This window comes from Ischnura elegans, assembly GCF_921293095.1.
Source record: "Ischnura elegans chromosome 13 unlocalized genomic scaffold, ioIscEleg1.1 SUPER_13_unloc_3, whole genome shotgun sequence".
In the NCBI taxonomy this organism is placed as follows: Eukaryota; Metazoa; Arthropoda; class Insecta; order Odonata; family Coenagrionidae; genus Ischnura; species Ischnura elegans.
In genome coordinates, this window is record NW_025791659.1 from 316,718 (window position 1) to 344,084 (window position 27,367).

The 27,367-nt window shown below is 38.0% G+C and overlaps 1 protein-coding gene and 1 long non-coding RNA gene across 2 annotated transcripts; both read right to left on the reverse strand.

Moving 5' to 3' along the window:
- Nucleotides 1-5,324: 5,324 nt before the first annotated feature.
- On the reverse strand, nucleotides 5,325-19,094 carry LOC124172834 (gastrula zinc finger protein XlCGF57.1-like). Its single transcript, XM_046552328.1, has 4 exons — nucleotides 18,963-19,094; nucleotides 16,325-16,444; nucleotides 13,592-13,670; nucleotides 5,325-8,195 (listed from the first exon to the last, which is right to left on the reverse strand). Exons 1-4 carry the CDS (start codon nucleotides 19,068-19,070, stop codon nucleotides 6,622-6,624), a joined length of 1,881 nt encoding a protein of 626 aa, XP_046408284.1. The 5' UTR covers nucleotides 19,071-19,094; the 3' UTR covers nucleotides 5,325-6,621.
- A 127-nt stretch (nucleotides 19,095-19,221) lies between these two features.
- LOC124172949 lies at nucleotides 19,222-19,937 on the reverse strand. The gene is made up of 3 exons (XR_006868328.1): nucleotides 19,870-19,937; nucleotides 19,654-19,690; nucleotides 19,222-19,408 (listed from the first exon to the last, which is right to left on the reverse strand). It is a non-coding gene; the product is annotated as an uncharacterized LOC124172949 (long non-coding RNA).
- Nucleotides 19,938-27,367: the final 7,430 nt, after the last annotated feature.

The following is a 27,367-nucleotide window of genomic DNA, read 5'->3' on the forward strand; positions in this document are numbered from 1 at the left end:
TAAAAGGTATTTACACAGTAATTCGTAGTTGGATATTCTGACCCCCAAGTCATGGGAGCGGTATTTTGTATTTTTTTATAGCATTTTTTCATTTTTCTCGTTATGTCTGTAAAAATAAACCGCTGATGTGCTACACATAACAAAAAACCATTGATGAAACATCAAGGATATCCTGAATCTTATGCACTGAAGCCTTTCCTACATATCATAAGGATGACAACTCGTGGCTGGCCCTGTGTGTTCATTTATTTTATTTTTAATAAAATGTTACACATACGGCATATTTGACCCCCCAACACTGTGATGTGCACCCAGTACGCCTACTGATCTTCTTCATGCCAAAATTTTTCTCATTGAGATTTTTTATTTCGAATTTAAATGGATTACTGTGCTTTTTGAAGGAACGTTTTTTCTTTCCAATAAATTTTCATTGTGATTTCATTTATAAAAATTTTATTTTGTAGTTTTCTATGACTTTTGGTTTCACACTGGTGAGTTGGCGAATTTGGTCTGAAAAGTAAACACCTTCCTCCAACTGTAGTGTCTTGAAAACTGCTGCCTACTCTGCTAGTGAGACGTCAAAAGGTATCAACTCCTTTAACATGAGATAAAATACCTTTCTTATTAGCTCACTGCCCTCTCTTTGTCTTTCTCATGTTTTTCATCACCTTGACACCCAATATATACATGCAGCTAATGAACCACATGCAGCTAATGAAACTACATCTTTTTCTAAGACCGTGGCCTACACAGAAGAATATAAAACAAGTAAACACATTCAATCGAAAGGTATAGAATATATCTAGTACAATGGGAGTATGGAAAACAACTCTTTTCCAAAAGTTATTTAAGATGCAAAAGATAAACTAATATTTACTAAAGTGAACAAAATTAATAAATCCAAATTGAAGGTAATATGATACTATAACTACAAATTATACTATAAGAAAACAGTTGTGAATGTAAAATATTTAATAAAAATCACATTTTTTTTAGGACACCAAATTCTACTTAAGGTACAATAAAAATACAATAATTGAGCTAATACAGATGTAGATATGGTCAACAAAAGCGGCATGAAACCCATTGATGCTGACAAAGATCTTCACATTGCATTCTGGTACTAAGAGACACCGGAAAGTTACAGGGACAACCATCGTTAACCATTGTGTTAACAATTAGGGACAACCATCGTGACAAGCTGATGATGACTACCATGTTTCTCGAAGAATTGACTAATTTTGTGTTAATTCTCCAGAACACTTTGTGAAATTTTTTTGCTACTCCACCACGACAAAGCTCCCTTCCTAAGAGACAGGGGTCACCTATGCGACCTCCTGTCTCTTTCAAAATTTACTATCCAACGGACAAACCAAAAATTGTTTCTGATCTAGTTTATCACTTGATTACACATGGATTCCATGTAAATTTTCCAAGTGGAAATATTCCATGGATTATACATGGATTCCATGACAATTTTCCATGCGGATTCCAAATGGAATTCATGGAATTTAGAGGACTTTTGTCAGTACTTTCCATGAAATATCCATATGGAATCCACATGGAACCATGGTATTTCCATCATGGAATTTCCATGGACTACAGTTGTAATCCATATGGATTCCACTGTGAGCTGTCTGGGATAGTTTGCAGATGTCTGGTCAGTCCAACCACTTCCTGCTTGGTAAGTAGCTCCCATATTTGATGACAGAGGCCTGGGTGTAATAGACTGGAGTGTTTGTAGAGCTGACATCATGACGAGGTCTTCCTGGCTGATGAGGGAGCAAGGGCATACCTAGAATCAAAAGTGGGTGTGGTTGCCGTCATTTTCAAGTAACCACACTTAAACATGTGAATATGAACTTCATTTGGGTCACTTTGAGACTAGGAAAACATAAATTTTCTCAATTCTTTAAAATAAGGGCCGGCCTAGGGACCATGATTTCATTAAAAGTGTTCAAACCTCGAAAAAGTTAGCTATTTTCCTGAGACCCATGCAAAAATACCTCTTACAAAGATACCACCTAATATCTACGTACCCTCTTTACTTTGCGATCCCTAACACCCCGGATTCTAAGCGAAAAAGGTCGTTTTATGACACAGCGGAACGGAGCCTGTGACGGGCTTACCGCGGTATTTCCAGGAGAACTCGCTTTTCAAATACGTGCATCATTCTCTCAGTTCCATCCGACCTATACTATGCACTTTCTTTCTTTTAGCATTTTCATCGTCACTTCTGTATTTTTCTTTTACTTTTGTTTATGTTTATGCTCGTGCTATGAAAGACAACTCATCCCCGTGCTACATTTACCATGCGCTCTTGCCCGTGAACTTATTAGGATATTGTCTAACTTCGGGTTCCATCAATTTGAAGTCTATCTTTTAATCTTATTAGTATACTTAAAAAATTCTATGGGAAATGCCCCCTCATTTGTTTACACGACGTGATGTCCATATGATATTGAAATAGGAGGAAAAAACGGGGCAGTCGTGGGACTGGCCGACAGAAGTGAAAACTGAAATTACTATAATCCATTTATTATTATAAAATAACTAATTTTTCCAGTAATACTCATTTTTCAACAAGAATTGAAATTATTTTTTTCAGCAAACTGTTAATTATTATGTATACATTAGAAATATGATATGTATGAATAGAAAGTAACATCATTTATACATTAAAATATAATATGCTTTTATTTCTTTTATCTAATATGCTTTAAACCAATAATTGTTCATTATGCACATAAAAGAAACTGCCTTAAATTGTACCTACCTGTATTTTTATAGCATGTACTCTCTTCTGCATGTTCATGCACGAGCTCTTTATATTTAATTAACTTATACGAGAAACACTATAGAATTTTATTTTCCATTTAATATTTTTCAAACAAAAAGACTTCAAAAGTCTATATATTAACTAAGTTTATTCACTATACCTAGTCAGCCTGCGTAGTTGAAATATACATTGTAATTTTTTTTAATTATATGAGATTGAGTAAAAAATCTTCTCCGGAGGGGAATCGAACCCCGACCTCCCGCGTGATAGGCGGGGATACAGCCCACTATACTACCGAGGATGTTATACTAAGAGCCGAATTTTAAGATGCTACCGTATATACCCTTGTAGCGATCGCGGTGTCGGGTCGGTGACGCTCACGCGAATTCTATGCTTTTTCCCCCTCTCGCAAAAGTGCTTAACGCCGCTAAAGAAGTTTTCACTTCAAAAGTCAATGTCCCAAAAGAAAATTGCTGGATTATTTATCGCGGAGGCTGAATTTAAGATAACCTTGACGCTCTAAAATCTCTTTATGATTTCCTGACAAAACCCATCTTACGGCCATACCTTACGGAGTAGGCAGATAGGTCTTACCCGAAACAATGAACGATTTTGTCGTTACAAAAATTGGATTGCAAAACCTTTAAAATTTTCTTTAATTCACACTAATTTCGCAAAATAACTGCTGGGATTATAACTATAGTTAATACATAATGATCACCGGAAAAATCCTAGTTGAATGAAATAATAAACGGACAACGTTTCGGAAGGCGCAAGTCTTCAACTCATAGTTCCTGTTCCGCTCGCATTTGGCGGTCAATAAGCTTTGCGTTTTTTCGCCACTGTACATAATGGTATTAATGAGACAATCATAGAGAGACGTCGGAATTATATTTAAAATGAATAGGTGAAGAACTCTGAGTGACAAAAAAGTTTAATTACGGACATTTAAGATGAGAATAGACAAAGAATTGAGGGCGACGAATTTTATAATGAATCGATCTCAATTAGAACGTTCCCTCTCCAAAGTTGACTGGATCGCATATTTCACTTCAACCAATGATCTTTTCATTGAAAGTCGCTTATTTTAAGATTTTGACAGTACGGAGAATCGGGAAAAATATGAGTGACGGGATTCAATAGCAGTTTTTTGTTGCGGTAAATTAAATATCACAATTGGCTTTTAACAGTGGAACCGATGAACTTTCCAACTCCACCAAAACAGCGGCTTTGGACTTTTTTGTCCAATTTTCAAAACACGTTGATCCTGTCATGTTTAAGTATAATTGACGGTTTTTTGTGGTTTGTGTGAACAAAACACGTGTTTAGGTAATGTTTAAAACGTTTTATTAAGTATAACTAGGAATACAGTAAACTTATTTTGACGTGTTGGTTGCAAGGTCAGACCTGCAGACGCGCCGGGCAGAGGTGACGCGGCCGGCGCTGCGTGAGTAGGCGGCCGACGCAATGCACAGATTATTCCCTTCTGCGCTTCTAACTGGCAGAATAACGGTATTTGTGCATCGATCCCCTTAGTAATAAACTGTTATTATGCTAAATACAAAATATGTGTACAAAAAACTGTAATTGTATGTTTTCCCCATACGGGACAAAAAAGTCCCATCCCGCGGTTCTAGGTAAATCGTCAATTGTCTCGCGAACAAACATCGTAAAATATTTTCGATACGACCATTCGAAAGAGCATAAAACGAGTAAAAGTTAGTGAATTTCAAAGGGATCAAACCACTAGTACATGATTGGCAAACATTTGCAAAGGGCGATGTGACAAAAAAAGTCCCGCCCGCGGTTCTAGTGCTAAATAATGGTCAATTTGCCTTAAGGTGAGCGAGAGAGTTTTGTATGAGACGGTTATGAGCTATTAATGATTCTTTAAATAGCCTGTTTTAGTTTTCTTCGTTTTCAGTCGCAGAGTACTTAAATGAGTACCAAAAATGGCCGAAGCTCCGGACTTCCCTTACACACAATCTCTACATTTTTGCTATTCCAAAAATGCATAGATATGTTGATAATGTCAGAGGTTCAGAAATAATAGGTCACCGTTTAAAAGCGCCATGGCAATTTAAAATCCTACAATTTAAAACTTAATAGTATTCAATGGAAATTCAAGCAAAAGTGACTTTTTTAAACCTTAAAGTTTGGTTGCAAACATATTATATCACACCACTTACCAAACGAATGAAAATACTCAACCTAGAAATCTTGCATTCATCACCTTAGGCCTGGGGCTTCTCATGCTTGAAAAAATATAAGTCAAATTCTTTACGCAAAATATTACATTTTAAATAAAGTCATCTCAAGACAGGGTTCTAGCATTGCATGAGCATGTATTAAAAATATAAAATTTTCGTTGAATCTACCTTCATATATCGAAGGGATGTCAACAGGCTGACTGCTAATGGATCAGAGACATTCACTCTGGCATTGTTGGAAATCAATATGGAAATGGAATTCCCAACATTTCTCAGTGGGACCAATTTTATGCCACAACAATGTTTTGCCACATTTTCTTGGCCAATGCATTTTATTTCCATTGAAAAATAACAGATTGTTACATGGTGATAGTTAAACAAATTAAAGTACCACACAATGATAGATTAGAGACATATGAAAGCTGGTCAGTAAATGGTGGCTGAAGTGAAGGGCTATCTATGTAAATCATTCACAATAGTTCAGTTAATAAATACGAGAAAAGAACATCTATGACACAATGCTTGAAAGAAAGTCATAGAAATCGTTGCTTTTACTTCAACTTATGTAATGATCTTTGAACAAATATTTTTGAAAATAGAGATATGGTATAACATTTCAAATATTTAGAAACTAAAAAAAACATTACTTTATTTAATTGACAAACTCAGTATATTTTTACTATGCAAAATAATACATAATCGCCAACAAACACAAATATTTTGTTTATTTAAACAAAGTATGCCGCAAGCAAACATTATTTATTTCAGAAAAATTCAGAACCATTACGGACATAACAATTTAGAATGGACTCCGAGGAAGACAACTTTGACAGAAAATTATGAGCATGCATGCAATCCTAAATTGCCATGCACACTTAATGATCCCCGTCTGCTAGCCTGGGAATGTGTCCTTCTATGCTACTGCTCTACGTCAATATTCATTATGAAAATCCAAAAAAATATGACTTGGTATGTACTTCAAGAAAATATATAGATGGCCCATCATCCCTATTGGCACTATACTATCATTCATTCTTCGTTGTGAAGGCGAGAATCAACAATTGGACTCCTCAGTACAGACATGCATGAGGCTGAATTAGAAATTTTGTAACATATATCTATGAATTATCCTGTCTGTGAGCAAACATGTTGCATGCGCAAAGGTGACTTGTCTGAGTGAATGTATCACAACATACACTACATGAATAGTTCCTCTGTGTGTGTGGAAGTGGCAGTTGAGGTTATAACTAACAGAGATCTGCATAAAATCAGCATAGAAAATGTTTCGTGCACCACGTGGTAGTCAGGTAGGAGTGACGGACTTGCTGCAGACTATGCATGAATAATTTTTGCTCCCATGTAAATGTTAAATTGATAAGATCTCGTGTGTGTGTGTGTAGAAATGTTTCTAGGTCGCAATAATAAGTTAGAAACTTGCTGCAGACGTACCAGAAATAAGGCTCCTCAAGGGTTTGTGTACTTGTGTCTATACTAAGAGGCTCTTTGTCGAGAAAGAATTCCAAAGTCGGCACACTAGTTAAGTTTTTTTCCACTGTGCGTATGCATGTGTGTCACTAAGATGCCCTTTGTCCAGAAAGACTTCCCACACTTGTAGCACGTATAACGTTTTTCTCAACTGTGCGTACGCAAATGTGTCACTAAGATGCCCTTCGTCGAGAAAGACTTCCCACACTCAAAGCATGAAAAAGGCTTTTCTCCAGTGTGCTTACGTAGATGACTAACTAAGTGGCTCTTATAAGAGAAAGACTTTTCACATTCGTTACATGAATGATGTTTTCCTCCTGTGTGTGTATGCATATGTGTCCCTAAGATGCCCTTTGTCGAGAAAGACCTTCCACACTCGAAGCATGAAAAAGGCTTTTCTCCAGTGTGCTTACGTAGATGACTAACTAAGTGGCTCTTATAAGAGAAAGACTTTTCACATTCGTTACATGAATGACGTTTTCCTCCTGTGTGTGTATGCATATGTGTCCCTAAGATGCCCTTTGTCGAGAAAGATCTTCCACACTCGAAGCATGAAAAAGGCTTTTCTCCAGTGTGCTTACGTAGATGACTAACTAAGTGGCTCTTATACGAGAAAGACTTTTCACACCCATTACATGGATATGGTTTTTCTTTCGCATGCGTACGGAAATGTGTCACTAAGATGCCCTTTGTCGAGAACGACCGTCCACACTCGTTGCATGAATAAAGTTTTTCTCCCGCCTCTGTTCGCATGTGTCTGTCGAGATTACCTCTCTGAGTGAAAGACTTGCTACCACATGAATAAGGTTTATTTCCTGTGTGTGTAAGACTGTGTAAGGTGAGGTAACTTTTCTGAGTGAAGCACTTGGCACACACACTGCATGAAAATGGTCTCTCTTTCTCCCTCGCACCCATATGATCGTGTAGGTTTCTATTGCATGATGACTTTGAGGATGAACTTTGAGAAGTCGATTTCTCTTCAACATCGACGCCTCTCGTCACTCGTCTCATATTTTTCCTATCGCTTTTCCCCCCACTGGATTTCCTGGGAAGCCCACTTTTATTTTGCCTCGGCTCTAGTCTTTTTCTCACCACTCCACTTATGGTCTTGGAGGAGATAGGCTCACAAGAACTGCCATTTCCGCTTGAAAATACATCTTTGTTTGCTGATTCTGCTACAGCAATAAAACTACGAGCAACAAAATGAGTTTTCGTGTGATCGATTAGCTTATTCTTTTTGTTTAATCCATCTCTGCATTTGCTGCAATGATATGAATTTTCGCTTGATCTGTATTTGTTCCCCGGATTTTTGTTTGAGCAATCAAGTACCTCTTCATTGTCTCCCATGACTGCATCACAGCCACTCCTGTCATTTCCATAGATTCTGATACACCTAAGGCTATCCGTAGTATTTGGTGCAACAGAACTAGCTTCGTCCACAGCAACAGTCATTGTGGCTCTGCCTCCGCTGCTTTTAAGTGATTCAATTTCTTTTGTATTACATAGTCTATCATCAGGAATTGAGCAACATGATATCTCATCAGTATCAAGAGCGCCAAAATTTTCCAAGTCTTTATCCATAACGTTTCTTCCAATCCTTACTTGGGATGCTCCAGTCTTGGAATCAATTTGTGCCACCAAAGATTTGGGACCAATGCATTCATCATGGAGATACGAAGCTGATGATATTTGCGAGGGCATTTCTTCAGGAGCTGGGAGCCCTGGAAAAGAATTTCAAATTACAACTATCACAGTCAAACACAAAATACAATCCTAGGAAAAAAATCGGAGCTTTCGAAGTGGTTACCTTCCTTCTCAACCAAAGAAACATTCTTCTGTTAAGAGAGCTTCTCATTTTTTGGTTGAGAAAGAAGGTTACCACTTTGAAAGCTCCAAGTTTTATTTTTCTTGTGACTGTTCCTTTTTATGTGTCTATGTTTTATATTTGTGACATGAACATTGAATACATATGTAACATAAAAATATCCCAGGTTGAGCACAGACAAAAGTAACAATAAAGATAAAAGAATTCACAGAACTTAACTTTTGGTAGGACACATCCACCTCCCTCAGAGTTAAGTAGAAGACTAGGTTAAGGATGAGAGAGCTGAGGGAGAGGGAAGGGGGAATGGAGGCTAGGTAGGGTTCAAGGGGGGAAGAGTGTGCTGAGGTAATTACAGGGATTATCTGTTAACATTTAAGCCGGGAGGAAGTAATGCTTACAAAAAGCCATACGTAGGTTAATTCGGTGGAATGATATTTAAGTGGGTGGTCTATGGGGGAAGGGAGGCCAAAACTTAAACATTGTAAAAATCAATGAATTGACATTTACGGGTGGCTGTATGTTTTGCCACATGGAGGAACACAAAGTGGGAGAGAGCGCACGTTGCCCTGAGGTTGTTGATCCTTAGGTTAGGTTGAGGATTTACCTATATAAAAGGAGGGAGCGTGTTGACATTGAATAAGATAAATTACATTTTTGGAAATACAATAGGCCGCAAGGGGATCTTAGACAAGGGGCAAGATGACTGGGGACAGAAGGAGGGGTGAAAACTTAATAGGTTCTACTTCTAGGATGACCACAAGGCGAAGGTATTCCATTGGCAGTAGTGGGTGACTTTTGTAAGGGTTTTGTCGAGTGAAATAAATCAGAAAGGTTTGACAAAAGCATTGGGTGTAGAATTATTATTTTTTAAGATTGGAAAAAGATCCATAAGATGGCTACAAGGATTCTATTCCAGGGGAGTTAGTACAGTAAAAGATTAAGTACAGTAGTAATTCCACTCTTTTTCATTATTTCAGTTTAACCATTTCCCAAGCTATCTTCAGCAAAAAAATCATTTCTTATATCTAGAGAAGTTATTCAATCACCCATGAAAACACAGATATAATAGTGGATATTTTAAATAAATTATGAAAAATCACCATTGGTCACCATCTTGTATTCCATGCCACATAATATAATTTGCACAGAGTTGATCCAGTGGATAGTCGCCCATTTTAATTATGTTGTAGAATATAACTATATTCCAGAATCAATGGCAGATTCGTGATGCATTGGGGATAGAACAATAACTGATTTATTGTTTTGGGGCAGTATAAAATGAGCATACATTTCTTCTGGAAACCAAAAAGGAATGAATTCACTTCTCTGCTCTTGCTGGGTAAAAATTCTTTCTCAATTTACCTACTACTTTTTATCAAACTAACGAATGTAAGCCTATTTCCACCAGAAAAGTTATTGGCCAGGTCACAATGAACCAGTTTCACCAATAATATTCCTGTTAGCACCTACAACTACTTCAACTAAATCAAATAGCAAATTCTTCAGCTGAATTACTACTCCAGTATGGTCCAAAAAATATATAAAATAAGTTCTATTAAAAGATTAACTACCATGAAAAACTGTCACACAAACAGGACCACTTATTCCCATTTTATCATAGAAATTGAACACGGAACCCTTCCAATTCCAATGACTATTTTGCAATTCTTCTAATAGGATGATTCACACACATCGAAACTCTACAGGTGAGAAACACATACTGTAAATACTCATGCATCGGCTAAGTTAAAAGAAAATGAATACAGAAGAAGGATAATTTCAATACACTGTACTCATGGGAATCACCGCTCCTGAATTGTATGAGTGCGGCTCTTTGTCACTCACTGTGGGGAGTAGGGTTGAGTTTCATCACTCGTAAAACTAGAGCTTTAGGTTGCTTGCAGCCCCACACAATCCCCTACGGAGGATGAAAGAAAGTAAGGCACTTACCGACGTACCCATAATAGTAAGAAAAATGTGTCCAATATTGTTACCCCATCAAAGTAGAAAAATATCATACAAAATTTGCTGCATAGCTATGAGTCATGATGACAGAAAAATGTTACAGAAGTAAGAGGGCAACACATGTGGCCCAGTCTTGCCCGCTTCCTTTCGTGGTCTATCTAATGCTATCCTTGAGCTATTTACTAACATACAACTAAGAGATTCTCGAGAGGACTTATTTTTGCACAGCTCCTACAAATCACGTGTGTAATATCCCATCATGCGGCCCACGCCTCTCCTGATGTGTTAACCTTTTCCCTACTACACACGTATATATACGTGTGGACGTTTCCTGACCCAGGACACGATGGCTATATATTTACGTGTGAGATTTTCCTGGCCAGGAGAATGAAAGCCGTATGTATACGTTTTCCAGCTCTCCCTCTTTAGGACAGTCGCGGGTTTACGTCGTCTTTGTCTCAGGACCCAACCCTGCAGGGTTTAGGATTTAACCCTAGGAATCCGGGAGTAGGTACCTGGGCCCCTCGTCTTTTATAACCCTTCTTAGCGGCAAGGGACAGCGGTCATACAATTGCTTATCCAGTCAGGTTTTGATATAAATATTTGTTCATTTCTCAAGAAAAATAAACTAAGAATTGAATTATTTGTCTTTTGAGCAGTGTTTACAATTTTTAAACGAAATTCTACAATAAATATTAGCTTATATCTCGAGTTACGTATAAACATCAACATGGTAATTGTTGCTGCGTTAAATGCGTTAATATTGGCCTGAGAACTTCTTTTAAAAATTGACAATGCTCAGAAAAAATGAGGAATTAAATTCAATATCTGCAATTTACATGCAAGCAACAAATTTCCATTTGCTAAATACATATAAGCAATACATAAGTTGACCGCAAACCAATGCCGCACCCCAAAACAGATAATGCGAAGTCCCAGCGTGGAGGGGTCGAAAAAGGTTCAGCGAGACCCTTCTTTACGAATGCCCTCCAAAAATACACTGTACCATGAGAAAGAAGAGTCTCTTGGGGCTCAGTACAGAAGTCATGCTAATACAAAAACTACGCCATCTCGAAAGGGTTAACGGTTGGGCTGCAAAATTATGGGCAGCCACCTTAACAGTCTCCTGCCAGGAATAGGAAAACTTTTCATGCTACGAGTAGCATAAGAATATTTGAAACCTCTCCGTGCAGAGCTCTTTCTTGGAGGTGGAGTTACCCCGTATCGTCCCTCAGATTTGGGACCCAACTCAACGGTGAGCCCTTCCTTTACGCCAGCTACTGGACTTGACCCTCTAACTCTATCTTAGCAAGAGTCTATTGACAACTTATTGTGTTACCAGTATTTTTTAAACCAAATGTTGCATTTGATTTTAAATAATTTACTCCTCTATAGAACCATATACATATATACTTAATAAAAGAATTATGAACATTTTTAAGCATTGTAGAATTTTAAATGGATTTCTACATTTACAACAACAAAGTTAGTGAACACAAGGTACAAAGACTATACCTTTCAGAAATTCGTAATTTTTAACACCAAAATTTCATTTTAAAAATGGATTTTGAATAAAGAAAAAACATAAACTTCATTTCAAAGCATAATAAATTGTATTATGCAACAAAATATATCATTACCAAATTCATTCATAATATAACCACTTCGCGATGGAGTACTGGGGTGGGATATAAATGAGTGGGTAGGTTGGGCTTAAACCTTTCATGCCGGGCATTAAGTGGAGGCGACGGACATTTTCATATGTAGAAGACCTGACGTGGGGTATATCTGTGACAGATTTTTCAATGCACACGACCGGACGTCGGCTCTTACTGACACAAGGGAAGTGACAGCTGAGGCAGCAATTGTCTAATGCATTCAAGCCCAGCCGGAGACCCAGCTTAGGCAGTCCTTAGTGCTACCCCTCGGCAATTAAGCCCGACCCTCCCACTCATGTATGACCATCCTCACCGAAGGCATTATTTTAAAAGAGTAAATTATTCAAAATCAAATACAATGTTGAGTTGAAAGAACAACGGTAATGCTATGAGTTGACTGTGGATGAATTCTACGACAGGGTCAACGGCCTGGGTAAGGGACAGATGCTAGTTTAGCTAGGTCCAAAATCTCATGGACGAAAATACCTTTGCAACTCGCCCCATTAAGGAATGAATAAATTGCGTGAGAGTGGCCCTAAGGGCGAGAGCCAACGTCCGGTCATTTGCCTAGAAAAATCCACAACAGCTATAGTTGATGTTATGTGCTATGCACATGAAAATGCCCATCGGCTCCACCTGATGTTGGCACGAGAGGGTTTAAAGGGAAAATGTGACTGCCCCAGAATTCAATGCGGCAATATGGATAAAACGAATAGTTAGAAACATTATCTAACTCAGAAAAATTAGCATGAGACCCCTCTATCATTACTATGCAGAACTAACATTCCAAACTCCTACAATTATGGGACGGAAATCAAGTTCGGTTGTTTCTTAGACACACTGATTTCATTTTCGGGGCATTTATCTCAATTCTATATTATGTCAACAATATTTTCTACTCCAAGGAGGCTTCATAATTGATTCTCTGTTAAACCTTAAAAAGGACCAACGCCAACCTCAGGAAAAAAGGGTGAATAGAAATGCACTCATTTAAAATATATTCACTAATTTTCTTACTAATATAAAATGGAAGAAAAGCAAATATAATTTTTGCATTCATTTGACCAGGTTCCATGTTCACATTTTCCATGAACACTGAAATTTACTTATAGATGCTCCATTTTCACACCAAGTGCTAAATTCTAGTGATTTGTCACAAAAAGTTTTCCTGGATATCAGACAATTACTTATACCACTTATTTTTTATCAGAGTGCAACCTGGGTTTCAAGGAATTATCATCATCTTCAGGCGCTAATTATGAAGATGATGATAATTCATTGAAACACAGGTTATGCTCAGATAAAAAATAAGTGGTATAAGTAATTGTCTTATATCCAGGAGAACTTACAAAGGAATACCACAAAGTAAATCAAGAATTAGTGAATTCTTGACTCGTTTGAAGCCATCCATAGAGACATGATCATAGAAAGCGTGGTGCCGTGCCATCTGATGGTAGCCGAAGCCTTAACGGCATACAGCTATTTGTAGCCATTGAGATCAGTTCGTGTCCGCTAAGGATTCACAGGCAACTGTCAAATTCTCAATCATTTCTGAAGTCACACGAAAAGTTGGGTAAATTAAAGGATTAACAAGTACATTGTCCATTATTATTGACATCAATTCCTCCATGTATGGAGTTATTTGTTTGCAATCCATAATAGTACTCACCAGGTGCCTCTGTAGTGGACTCAAAGTGTAGGGCAAAAGTGGAGCTCTCAATTGGGTCCCTATCCTCGCCTGAAGTAGGCTGGAAGTAATCATCAAGATACAAATCATGCATTAACAGTGGATACAGGATATTTTTTAAATGATTGACTAAAACTAATTTATAAACCATGAAACATAAAAATTTGGTATTACTAAGAAATATTTTCTGCACAGATTAAATGTTTATTCAACACTCAGAAAATTAAATATATGTCACGCATTTCTTTCACCATGAAAGTGGTCTGTAATATATGTTACGCCTGCACTGCAATATTATCTTCATTAGATATTCATGTGACGAAAAGCCTCGTCACGGCTCATTCTGCATTCGCGTCCTGCCCTTTTCCCTATTCAAGTTGGCGAGCGGCCGTAGCAAGCGATGAGCAACCTTCCTTTTTTTCTTTTTGTCGTCTGCTATCATTTTAGTATGTCTTTTGTTGTTCAATTGGGTAAATAAGGCCCGGTAATGTATGAGGCCAGGTCGATTCCGGAGAAAGCAGTGGTTGATTCCGCTAAAGAGGATGGAGATCAGAGGTGACTGTGGTGAGGTGGGGCAGTAAGACGAGGTCGCTGCAGACGTGGGCTACGGCGTCTTGGAGGTCGGGGAACGCGACCAGGGGGAAGGAATGCCGGAGAGGAGAACATGGAGTGCAGTCGAGGAACGAGAAAAGTATCCTCGCCTTCGTCAAGACATCAAAACAACGTCCGAGAATCCGTGGGATGTGGTTCCCCACGATTGACGCATCGTGATTCGGCGACCAGGATTCGGACCTGCCGTTTGACACTTAAGTACTCTAAACCCTCTCCCAGGACGGGGAAATAATCCCGATCCTCCCCCACTCCAGCCAGCCCATACACCCTCGAAGAAAGTCCCCAGTGTGCACGTGTCATCCTAATAACCCAGTGGTCTCATAGGTAAACTCACGTCACTCTTTCTCGGTCTATAGACCGTCTTAATTGTATCACGTTTCCCCGTTCACGTCATTCCATTTGGATTGACGTCAGCTTCATTCTGATAAAAAAGAACTTGGAGCCTGTAATATTTTCAAGTAAAGCAACGAACATTACCTATAATTGTCTTTGAAGTGCAGTGGTTTTTGTCGCAACTCGAGCAAGATAACGAGTGCCCATGTCATGTCAATTCTTGAGATATTCGGTATCATTTTTGTCCACTTCTGTGCATTTATCCAAGTAGTCATCTCATCCCTCATCTATTAGATGTAAGATTTCTTTCTTTTTGTTTCTGGCATATTTGTTTCGTTTTTTGCAAGTGTATCATTTATGTCTCGCCTAAGTCAGCATCACCTCCCATCCCTCATTAGTGTTTAAGGATAAGAGTGTTCATTTTCTTTTCATTTAATAAATTGTGTATGATATTCAAATGCTGTGTACGAGGTGCATTTCCTTGCTGCGCCATTGCCTTCAAAGCTTTGAGTCCCTACCTTGACCACGAGCCGCAGAACCCACGAAAACTTCAAACTTAGATCGCAATCTCAGTTTGACGATGCACACCAGGCGGGCGTGTATCATTACAATATGTTACGCCTGTACTGCATATTATCTTCGTTAGATACCTCTGCAATTTATGTTCTTCTATTCAAATGATATCGTAAAAGAATTAGGTTTTCTTTGATAATGAAAGAACCTAAATAACATAATTGAAACTAGGCATCTGTGTGAAAAAATGGGAAAAAATTTCATGCCGCGACATTGCAGAAAAGATATCCACACAGAAAGCTAAATTTTTCAGTGAAAATCGTCGAGATAATGATGAACAGCTGAAATTTGTAAAGTGAAAAGTAGAAACGAATTATGATTAAAGTGCTCAATGCGAAAATTGAAGCTAGGACTTCCCGATAGAAGCCACGCACCATAACCATTGGGCTAGTACTCCTACTTGAAGGGAGACCATTTCTATGGGAAAAAATTGATCTGTGAATGTTGAACTGCATTTTTAGTGTAAACCATTGGTCACATAACCCCATACAGTGGGTGATTTGTGGACAGCCCCTGATGGACTACATCACTAAAAAGTTTGATTGCAATCTGAGACCTTGTTTTCTTAATGAGCTATGATTTATCAATCCTAGGATGTTATATCGTAAAGTAAACATCTTCATGAGATATGATTTATTGGTTCCAGGATTTTTCATAGTAAAATAGTTATCGTATTGAGATGTGATTTTTCAATAGCAGAATTTAACTAGGTAAAATTAAAAGCAAGTACACTGCAACACTTGCAGACAAAATAAAAAGGAAAAAAAACGGCTTCTTTTGAGACAAGAATGCATGTTTTCAGTTCTTAGAAACTTGGAACTGAATGGGTTACACTGCCTGTAAACACTCCTGCATCATCGTAATTGAGAGAAAAGGAATCTTGTAGAACGGTCACTGTACTTTCAAGGAACTGTACCTACCGCTGGGAATCCACACTCCTACATTGCAGGAGTACAGCCTTTAGTTACTCACTGCAGGAAAAGAGGTGAGATTCTTCACTTGTATAGAGCTTTAATTCACTTGCACCCTCACCCCGTTCCCTTGCAGTGAAGGCAAGAAGGCCACTTGCCAAAGTGCCAATAAAAGTGTGTTGGAATAATAACATTTATGACAGACACACCCTTTTACTTCATACAACATTTGTACAACTGAAGGTGGTTCAACTCACGGTTCACTGCATATGATAATAAAACTTACCTGCATATTGCTCCAGGGCAGTAGGCAGTCTTGCACAGGAATGTATATTTCAGTGGTTTGGTCTTTTGTCTCCACAGAAGGCCCAGACTTGTCATCAGCTACTCCATCTCCTTCAATACTCTACAAAGAAGGTAAGAGTGATAAACAAACACATTTTTTTTTAAATCAAAATTGCCATTTTTTACATTCGGGCTTCTCAAAATAGGGAATAAGGATTGGAATTGTCAGTTAAGGAAATGAAAAAAATTGATTCTCATTTAAACTCTTAATTTCCATCTGCAAATATAATTTTCAGAGTAGTTCCTGATGAAAGACCAAAATAACTATTTATTCTTATCTAAACAGTGGAGCCTTAGAATAGGAACCATTGATGTTGAACATATTTTCAATATATTTATTACGCCCTGGATCTCTTTTAATATTCAAATATGAACTCCAAAAGAGAATATGGGGTGTAATATTTATGCAGAAAGAGAAGACACCTGAAAGTAACTTTCAATACTAAAATTATTTTATTCAACTGTTTTTTTTTACTATCCCTAATATTATTATCCTTTAACCTAACAAAACCAATCATGTAGAAAATTATGAATCAGGTGTGAAACCAATTTCCTGCTGTCTATCAATAGATGGCTGTGGGAGTGATTGCTGCTGGATTTCGACATACCTGAAACATCATGACTGAAGCTTAGACACATGGTGCACAAACTGCTCAACAACCATGATGAGTTTGTCTCCGCAATATATACTTATTCTTGGGTGATAATTTCTAATTTTGCACCAATTAACCGTTGATTGCGGGAAGAGTTGAATTTCTTCTTTTAATCAAAGAAAATAGCAGCTGAAGTGCATGACAGCTCCAAAAAGTTCATGGAGATGCTGCTCTAAGGGAAACGATGTGTCATTATTGGCTGCATTTCTTCAAAGACAGTTATTTCAATGTTGAAAAATGTCCATGAGAAGAAAGAACAAAAGCCATCAAAGAAGCTGAATTGGAGGCATCGCTCAAAGAAGATCAATGCCAAACTCAAAAAGAGCTTGCTTTGTATTAGTCATTACCATAAAGCCATTTCCAAGCACCTACATGCGTTGGAAGTTATGCAAAACCAAGAACCTAGGGTTCCTAATTATTCAACAGCGATTCTACAGCATGACAATGCTCGAATTGGCATTGCAAAATCTGTTAAAATCTAACGGAAAATGCTCAAATGGCAAGACCGAACTCACACGCAGAATTCCCCAAACATTGCACAATCTGATAATTACTTTTTCCGTTTGATGGTACACCTTCTGGCAGATCAGCAGTTTTGCTCATGTGAAGGCATAAAAATAAATGGCTTGATTCATGGAAAGCCTCAAAAGATGAACACTTTAACTATTATTGTCTTAGAGCTCTCCTACTGTGACCGGGAAAAGTTGCAGCTAGCAATGGACAACTTCCTTCCTCCTACATGTCACCTATAAGAAATCCTGATAGTCCATTTCTATCGTTGGGTGGAACAAACCTTATAGAACATATCGACTACAGTTTTTAAAATTATTAATCACATCAGCCATTAAAATACAAAATAAATAAATCTAGGGAAGGAACATTTTAAGCTCAACATTTAGGTGAAAAAGTTTTTCACTACAGAAATCTGCATAGAGTCGAATATATCCTGAAAAATCACTAAACAACAATAAACATTCCATTGTAAATAAAAAATGATTTCTGTCCGCATACTTCAAACTCACTGAATGGAATTGATCAACAAAATAAAACATTATCCCATTTCAAATATCAGGGAATTACTACACAAAATGCTATCCAAACAAATTAAAATAAGGTTTCCAGGAAACAGACCTCAAATTAGATCATAAAAATAAAAAAATCTATGCACGAACTTAAATGCATCTCATTTAAGCCAATATGTTTACATCCACACGAGAATATGCATGACAATTGATAAACTAATTTGTAGGTCTCTCACATTTAATTATTTAGTAGAAAATTGCTATGGATTTGTTTGTTCCTTTTCATATACTCCGGTTAGCCAATCGAATACTCAAAGACGGAGTGTGGTACAGCCTTATGGGTAGATTACCTTTATCAATTAATCAATGTTGAATTTGAATGCCATACTTTCCTGTATATCATTGTTTAGTACACACCAAGTTTAGCCAGAAGACAAATGTCTTCGGTCGTTGCCACTGAACAACCAACTGCAACATAAATAGCATCATGCCAAGGATTCACAGAAAGGGAAAAACCGTTTGAGGGAAATTGGACTTTTAACCCTTTTACGTAGACCATGTACAAGGGCCAATCAATCCCCCCATCATTGCAGCTTAACAAAAAGTAGGCTCAATTTACAATTGATCGTTAATCGAAGTGCTTATAAAGTTAATATGGGATTCAACGGCATCAAGCAATTACACAATATTTTTCCTCCACTTGAGCCACCAAGCGAATGATCTATCACCATATTCAGTTAATCCTTACTAATTTATACAATAACTATTTCAGTCCGCAAAAAATCATTTCCATACAGTTCTTTCTGCTGTCGACACAACGCAAGTGTGTCACTTTACACTCACCGAAACTTATGATGTACCAGGATTCTAATAAAAATACAAAAAAAAAACGAAAAGTACTCACCGTGCAGTAATTTCTCGGCAAAAGTTTTATCAGAACGGCGTTTGATTCCAAACAAGTGTTTTTGAAAACATTGAATTCCGTGAGTTTCTTCAAACACAGTGGACACATGGCAGTGGGCAGGCCATCTCCCACAGCAACCTAAGATAGCAAAAAAACAAGTATTCGTCAACATTATTCGAAATTATCTGGGCAAACGCGAGATGAAGTTACACCGTTGTAAAGAAATTGATAAGAAATAATATGCCACTTACTTGTAGACCGAATAAATCATGCAGGGCATCCTTAACAGTTGTTTTGCATTCTACTTTCGAAGTGAATAAGTTGTAATAATAACCATGATTCCTCCTACAAAGTCTACAAAGGTCATTCCCCGAATTCCTTCCCGACGAATCCGTGAAAATTCCAGTGGTACGACTCATTTTTTTCACTTCAAAATCTCATGCAATCTTTAAATCAGACAGAAATCATCCACACAGCACTGACAAATAATCTTTGTTCAAGATTTATTTTATAAATGGAATTAATATGAGGTTCTCATATGAAATCGTGCATTTTAAGAGGCCCATCATCACACAAACACACTAGCAAATCGCTCGTTGCTTTCCGCCAACAATATGGATATTATACACGAATACGAATTTAGAGCGAGGGCCTCACCGTAAAAAATTATCCAATAATTTTCTCATCTTACTTGACAGGAAACAAGGGATCCAGCAGCAACTTAAAACCTATTTAGCAAATAAGAAGGATAACGTTGTAGTTTAGGGTCAACAACAACACATTAATGTAGGTACTTATATAGCTTAACCACTAACTTCTTTACAAACAAAAAACTACTAAGCACGACTAGAAGGATTTCCGGAATCAAAATAAATCCAAAAGGAATGTTTAATAACGAGAGTACTACCTCTCAAAGCACATAAAATAGAGAGTTTCTAATTTCCGTCATAAACACAATTTCCCGACATGCTCCCGCTCATGAACTAATCGATCGGCCACTCGACTCGACGTTGTCGACTCAATAGTCGAATTCAAAACGCATCGACACATCGATATTAGAATTCGCGCGGCGGACATTTAAGAATAGATGTACTTTGCAGCTCCAAAACTAACTAAAGAAAGCCTGGGTGCTAACATCTGTTATTACCAAATCTGCGCTAAATTCTACATTTACTCGTTTCATAAATTCAAAGGCCTTAGCTGCTTAGCTACCTGACAGCACGACCTACGTATTTTTTACGGAGACTATGCATTTTAATAACTTATGGTCCCTTTTCACACACGTCGTGTGTAGATATTAAAAGCCGACTATAAAATCGTACTAGTTCTTAAGGTGATTTAAAATCATTATTAATTGCTCGATGAATGATTAATCGTTCATGGACATTTTCAAGACTACATAAAATTTCGATTGACATGTAATTCACTAAGGAACAAATGATCCTACAAGATACATGCCCTATATTAGCATTTAAATACTTTATAACCTCATACTACGTTTTTACGGCAACAAAATATAAGTTCAAGCCCTGGTAACTAATAAGATTTTCCTTCTTCAGAAAAATTAATACAAATCTTGCAAAACTTGCCCCACAGGATATCAAGAAGACACCACTTCATTAACCAAATATCATAGCATTAACTCCTACTCAGGGAAAAATTTCTGCTGTGTAAGTCATTTGGAACTGTCATTTATCTGCTTTGTACCACTGATTTGTATGTGCTTTTGAACTACTGTGGAATTGAAACACGGTACACAGCAGTTCATGACGTCATAGCATCCTACCATGTCATCAACTCATTTGTAACACATTTTGAACTGCCTTGGATTTCCATTGGAAACTGCTATGGGACTCATTTGGATTTAAATTTGGAACTCTTTGTACCACTCGTTCATCCGTTTTTAAACTGATTTGTACCAGTTGGACACCCATTTGGAACTCATTTGTACACCATGCCACCTGCTTTGTAGCAGTTCAAGATGGCGTACTCAATTTTCTTGAAGTTTATTTTAGTCTGTTTCGGATATTTAGGCAAGATGAGTATTACGAATTGAAGTGCGGCAGTGCCGCCATTTCGCAATAGCTCCATTGCTTTGAAAAGCATTAGTTATTAACGAAAGACCTTCAAGCTCGGCAAGCATAACACGAGGTTCATGTTTTCTTATTGCGGAGTGAGGGGTAAGTCACTTTGGTGATCAAGAAAGTCCTTATCGAGAGCTTAATTCCGATCTTACGTGGTTGATGTGGATCATTCAGTGTCCATTTTTGAGTGAAATGCCTTCGTTTCTGGAATTTTTTTCTTGAAAACCGTCATGTTAAATATCTGAAAATGCAATGGGAAATGCGAAAAAAGGCCTTTCCGGGTAATCGAACTTGTCAACCTCGACATAGAAATATATTTTCGAAGGAGGGGTTCATGGCGAAAAAATTCAAGCCTAAAATACGGATCCAAATATGGACATAAACCATTTCCTAGGGATCGCGAACACAATTAATACATCGGTATGTTTTATCATAGAGTAAGTATATTATATACTTATCTACTCTATGGTTTTATGTATGGAAAATACTACTTTTCCGGTAATATCAAAGAACGAAAGCAATGAAAGAAAAGGTTGCAAAAATGCCGTAAAATTCGCAATATTTATAATTGCGAAGTATACTTTGAAAGTATAGACATTGAATTTTTACGATAATAATATACTTGGAAACGCAAAAAAACGCGAGCGCTATGAATTTGTTATTGAATACCTTTATTATACGCAACCAAAATTCTCGGTACGTAGTGAAGATAATCTTGTCGCATTTCAAATCGGACCCAAAAATACGATTTAAGCCACAAGGAAAATAGAATAATTTTTAAACTAATTCGAGTGATTATTTGGGAGTTCCGTTTCTATTAACTGACTTGCGATTATTTCTTAAACCACTTATGCATTTTTATTGCATATATTAAAGAATGTTCGTTTTCTCGACCAAACGTATCAGACTGAACCCGGCCATGGTATGTTGGCGCGTAGAAGACAGTTCCAAAACAAATGATGACGTATATAAATCGCATGGATTTGTTCACAAATAATTACAAACGTATGGAAAGCCGTTATACATGAATCTTCTCGGTACACAACAGTTACAATACGAATGATGACGCCCGGAAATCCTGTCATCTCGTTCAATGGGAGTTCCAAATGTATTTTCTCCGTACACAGCAGTTACAATACGAATGATGACGTCTGGAAATCCTGCCGAATCGTTCAAAAGTAGTTCCAAATGAGTAGAAAGCAGTTCCAAACGAACACACTCTGTACAAAGGAGTTCCAAAGGGGATCACAAATGAGTTACAAACGTCTTCATATTTCTAATTTTTGGTACAAATGAGTAAAATTGAGTTTCACAGCAGTTCCAATGCAGATTTTGGTGTTCCAAAGCAGTTTCAAAAGGGTTCCAAAGCAGTTGCAAAGCAAAAATTTTTCCCTGAGTACTTATATCCAATACTTAGTACTCTTAATGTAGCTACATTTTTACTATGCCCCCTTCAAACAACATCTCCATGATCATTACACCTACACTTGTGAGCGTATTCATAAGAACCGGCAATCATCTCAACAATAATTAATCCTTTAGCCATTGGTGTTAAATTGGGTATAAAACATTCTCTGTTACCCTCAAGTCATCAAAAGAACAATATGTATTTAAAAGCTATCTCACAGACTCTTTTTCATTGAATGTAATCAATTGGTTGGATGAATTCAATAGCTGTAGTTCAATGCTTTGTAGAATGCAATTATAAATTGGTTATTTTGTCCATCAGATTTTTAAATTATCATATTTATTTTTTGTATTGCATGAATATTTTAGATTGCATTATGTATACTATTATTATGTCTCCAAAATTTACCTCTGCTGTCAATTTACCTCCACAATTTACCTCTGCTTGAAAAATAAAGTTAGACCTAATGAAAGTTACGATGGGGCACAAGATGCCATAATCATATGTTATTGATGCTCACCAGATCAGTACTGATCTAGGGCATTTTGGAGATACTTTAACAGAGCTTACATAATCCATAATGATTTTTGTGTATTTATAATACCATTCCCATCGGATTATCCACAGCGTTAACAATCCATCATGAACCCATGGTAATTGCTGGATATAAACAAGAAAAATTGCTCCTGTAGATTAATGAGATCCACCAGAAAGTTCAAATAATACCATTTTCATTTGTATGCAGCCAAGAAAGAAGCCATGCCTACAAATACTCATGATTCAATTACAAATAATTATCAATGCACGAGAAAGAATCCCAGAAAAAATCCCTTGGTGAGACCTCTAAGCTAAAAAATGTACTGCTTGTACGATTTTCCTTTTACATGATTCAAACGAAGGAACCTTTCCAACCTTAGACACTTTTAATAAGTGATTATCACCCTAGTACACAACTGCATGTATTAGTTTTCTTAGTGTTTTACTTTTGGAAAAAACCTTTTTAAAGAAATATAAACAATGGTCGTTACCCTGAGCAACTCTTGTGCATTGTCAAATTATTTTTATTCGTCATACTTATGAAGCGTGCAGACGTTCAGCTGGTAGGGAAAGCCAAATAGCCAAAAGTGCTAGTTGGCTGGGTTAGATTGTACTCCTTAGAAGTTTGTTCACATAGATGATTCTGGTTTCACCACACAGAAGGTGGTGTATATATGAAACCCCTACAACTTACACAGCTGAACAGCAAGCCACAGTCTTGTAGCTTGAGTAATGCACTGGCATTTCTTCACTGAGGTGTCCCCGTAGATAAAATGAACTACTCAATATTGACTCCCTTGAGGCATTAGTTGCTCTTGGCTTTCTAAGTATACTCCTCCACAGATTTCATTTTTTCCTGGAAGAATGGAAGTTTTTGTGATGGGTGGATTATGATGGGGTGTATGTCCATGTTTTAGGATAAAAAGAATTGAGCATTGTAAAAGTTCTCCTTGTCAAACGGAAGAAAAAAACAAGAGTCAAATATCATTGATTACAATTCTTGTTGTCCACTTAAAAATGAACAAAAATGGAGTCAAAGAACGGAAATTGTGGCGTTAGGTCGAATGCATTGTCGCTCCAGATAATTCGTCCTGAAAATTTATCCATTCTGTTTATTTGATTTGTTTAATTAATTAAAACGTTTACTATTGGCACCACAACATGTACGATTGGGTAAGACTACTCCTTCGACACATGCCATTGGAAAGCTGAATTATCGTTGCGTAGATTGTGGAACTTTCATAATAGTAGGTGTGACTAGAGATTTTACGAGAAAAACAAATGATCAGATTTGAAAAACATGCTGAGAGAACGAGGATCAGTGATTCAGGGGCAAATTTAAAATCAATTGAAACTGGTAAAAAAAGGCCTCGATATAAAAATGCGGCTTCCCTATTGAAATTGACGGCTATCCCCTTCCGCATGCCTGGAAACGAGTTTTGCGTGGAAAAAGACACAGCAGCGACAGCCAATCACAGATGACCTAGCCTCTACGGACAGATATATAAGGCGGCCAATTCACTGCATCATTACTTCACTGACCTGAAGAAGCCGACTGTAACGCCGGCGAAACTGTCGTCCGAGAACAATGGACCCACGCGGTGTTTTACCCGAAAGAGACGCATCTTCAAAGGCATGTTTTAGTGGATCAGGCTTATTTCGCTGGTCTGTATGCATTTGACAACGTTATATGACAAGGCGATAATGTGGGGTGCGTTTGGGGGACAGCGATTGGCTGCAAACCGTGCTGGCGAAGGGTTATCCGCACCCCCTATTGTGCCGTCATCTGTATGGAAGGCATTGAGGAGTACGGTTATCCTGCACAATGCAACACTTCACAACAATCATGCGCTAACTCACGATTGTGACGAATTGAACTAAATGGGCGAGCAACGCAGCCGGAGCCGAAAAAATCGCTCTCCGCGGCAAAAAACAACGGGCGAAACGCTGAACAGTTCCCAACTTCACACCGGAATGAATGATACATTGTTCAGATTATGCCCTGAGTGCGATTTCCTCTACGCCGCACGACGTATCAACGGTCGACTCAAAAGGCGCCAAATTGCAAATTTGAAATTTTTGAATGCTGTCATGCCTGAAACTTCGTAAACAGAATGTGCGTTGGAAGAGAACTGTACATCAAATTGACGAACTGCAATGAGTCTGTCACCATGATCCCCCAGGAATGAAGCTTATTGTATAACGAATGGTGAAGAAATAACCATAAATGACGCTCTCGGTCACAGTACACGAGGACAACTTAAACTTGGCGTGATTATTAAAACTTATCGTAGTGAATATCGATTTAAATGCCATAGCTTATGCGTGGAACTTCGTAATAAAGTTCATTTTGTAACCGCCAGGACCGGGACTGAGGTTCGTAATATCGTTAAAACAAAAATTTCCTTACAACATTTCTTTTCCTATAGCTAGGATAGGCCTTTTCGTTGGGACCAACGATTTTCTTCGTAAAAGCGGGTACTTCGTAATAACGTTGTTCGTAATTTCGTGAGTCTACTGTATAAGAGAGTTTCAAGGATATACAAGATGGCCTGGGAATGTACTAGAAGGCATATAGTGGGAGATCCGACAAACATGGGCGTACCCAGCAAGGAGCAGGAGGTGACAGCTGCCCCCTCCTTTTTTATAACAATTTAGGCACTGTTTTAGTTTGTTAAAATTTTAGTTTCATGCTTAAATTTTACTACTTAAACAACCATGGCTTGCCCCCTCCCTAGTTCATATCCTGGGCACTCTCTTTCATTGGAAAATAGAGTACAATACGCAAAAATGTCATCAGATGAGACAGGTGATCGCTGTCGTAAGCGGTTTATGGTAGATAGCAAAACAATATGCTAAAACAAATATTTTGAAGTGTAAAAAGAGGATAAATAACTGTTGCGGGTAAAAAGTGTTATGACTATATGTATATTCAATGTATTTATATTAGTTTGTAGTAAAGAGATGGCCAAGAAGGAACAGAAATGGAACTACAGTACACTCTCGATTACCTGGGCTAATGATGGGGGAGAAAATACATGGATAACCCAAAGTTTCACTTTAATGTCTTTTAATGCTCATAATTTACCTAAAACGGACAATGTGTTGTTACTATTTATGCCGTTGTTTTTATTTTAGAGTGCTTCCCGGACTCATTGACGGCTTTCTTCGCCAGTTTACGATCTTTTAGCGACGATAACATGATTGTACTCGCATTGTAAGGCCTGGTTTAGAAAACCACACATCCGTGGCTGTGATGTCACGGATACATTAAAGTGGTTTGCACGAATACTTCAAAACGACTGCTCGACGTCGGAAACTACACAGTCAGGCACCAAGCTATGTAGTCACGTCTCGCACAAGTTGCCCGGGTTGCAACTCAGTGATCACAGAGCATGGTCGCGCACTGCGAGGCTTCGAAAACAGGATCACGTTTCTTCCGTGAACGCAGCTAACGTGCAATCGCTTGTTTTACGAAGGGTATTCTAACGGAAATAATAAGCACGATGTATCCTAGCATAAATGATGTAATTCCGATGAATTTGCGTACGGTTTCATTTTTTTTAAGCGCGGAAAATGTTGAGCGAGTGTGAATATCATGCACGGATAATCCACTGCACGGATAATCCACGACACTGATACGGTGCAGCTGGATACTCGGGAGTCTGCTGAAGTTGAAAACATACAATAGTTTTTGCATTGGAGCAGTATGAATGTGTAACTTGACATATTCACAGTGCTGGTTAACCCTTTCACTGCTGTTCAATCTCCAAAAACGTTCTCCTCACATGTGGCAAAAAGGTTAAAATGCATTTCGTAGATCCTTGGAGAAGGTACTACCAGGATGGATTCCCCGAGCTCACCCTCGCGGGTCCCTCTCTTCGACCCTCCAAGCGAGGGGCCTCCCTCCCCAAAAGGGACCGCTGAGACTGCATTTTGAAAATCTTTATCAATCAATCCGATCATCAAAAAATGATCATTTTCATCGCACTCCTGCCAATCAAGCAGTCAAATACGCCTTTGAACCGTGTTACTACGATGTAAAGTAACGATTCTGTTAACTGTGATAAGAACGTGGCTGCGGACCACAAGAAAATGGCCATTTAAGCAGAAGTGCGATGAAAACAATTATTTTTTGATGAACGCAGTGATTGATAAAGATTTTCAAATTGCATTCAGAGCGGTCACTTTTCGGGAGGGAGGCCCCCCGCTCGGAGGGTCGACGAGAGAAGCCAGCGAAGGTGAGCTGGTCGAGGAAAGGGTCCCGGTTTAGCGACCCTTCGGAGCGCTTCGGCGAAAGTGCTGACCGCATGGCAGGGACGAAGAAAAACTGCGTTCAAAGCAGCCTGCCGTGCGAATACACCAGGTACGTTCAC

What these genes read in the sequence shown, in the direction of transcription:
- LOC124172834 (XM_046552328.1), bottom strand. Translation starts at nt 19,070, where the DNA reads ATGTGTCCACTGTGTTTGAAGAAACTCACGGAATTCAATGTTTTCAAA. An exon ending in TGCCGAGAAATTACTGCACG is followed by an intron (nt 16,445 to 18,962) that starts GTGAGTACTTTT and finishes CCTTCTTTGTAG; the next exon opens with AGTATTGAAGGAGATGGAGT. An exon ending in TGCCCTGGAGCAATATGCAG is followed by an intron (nt 13,671 to 16,324) that starts GTAAGTTTTATT and finishes GATTACTTCCAG; the next exon opens with CCTACTTCAGGCGAGGATAG.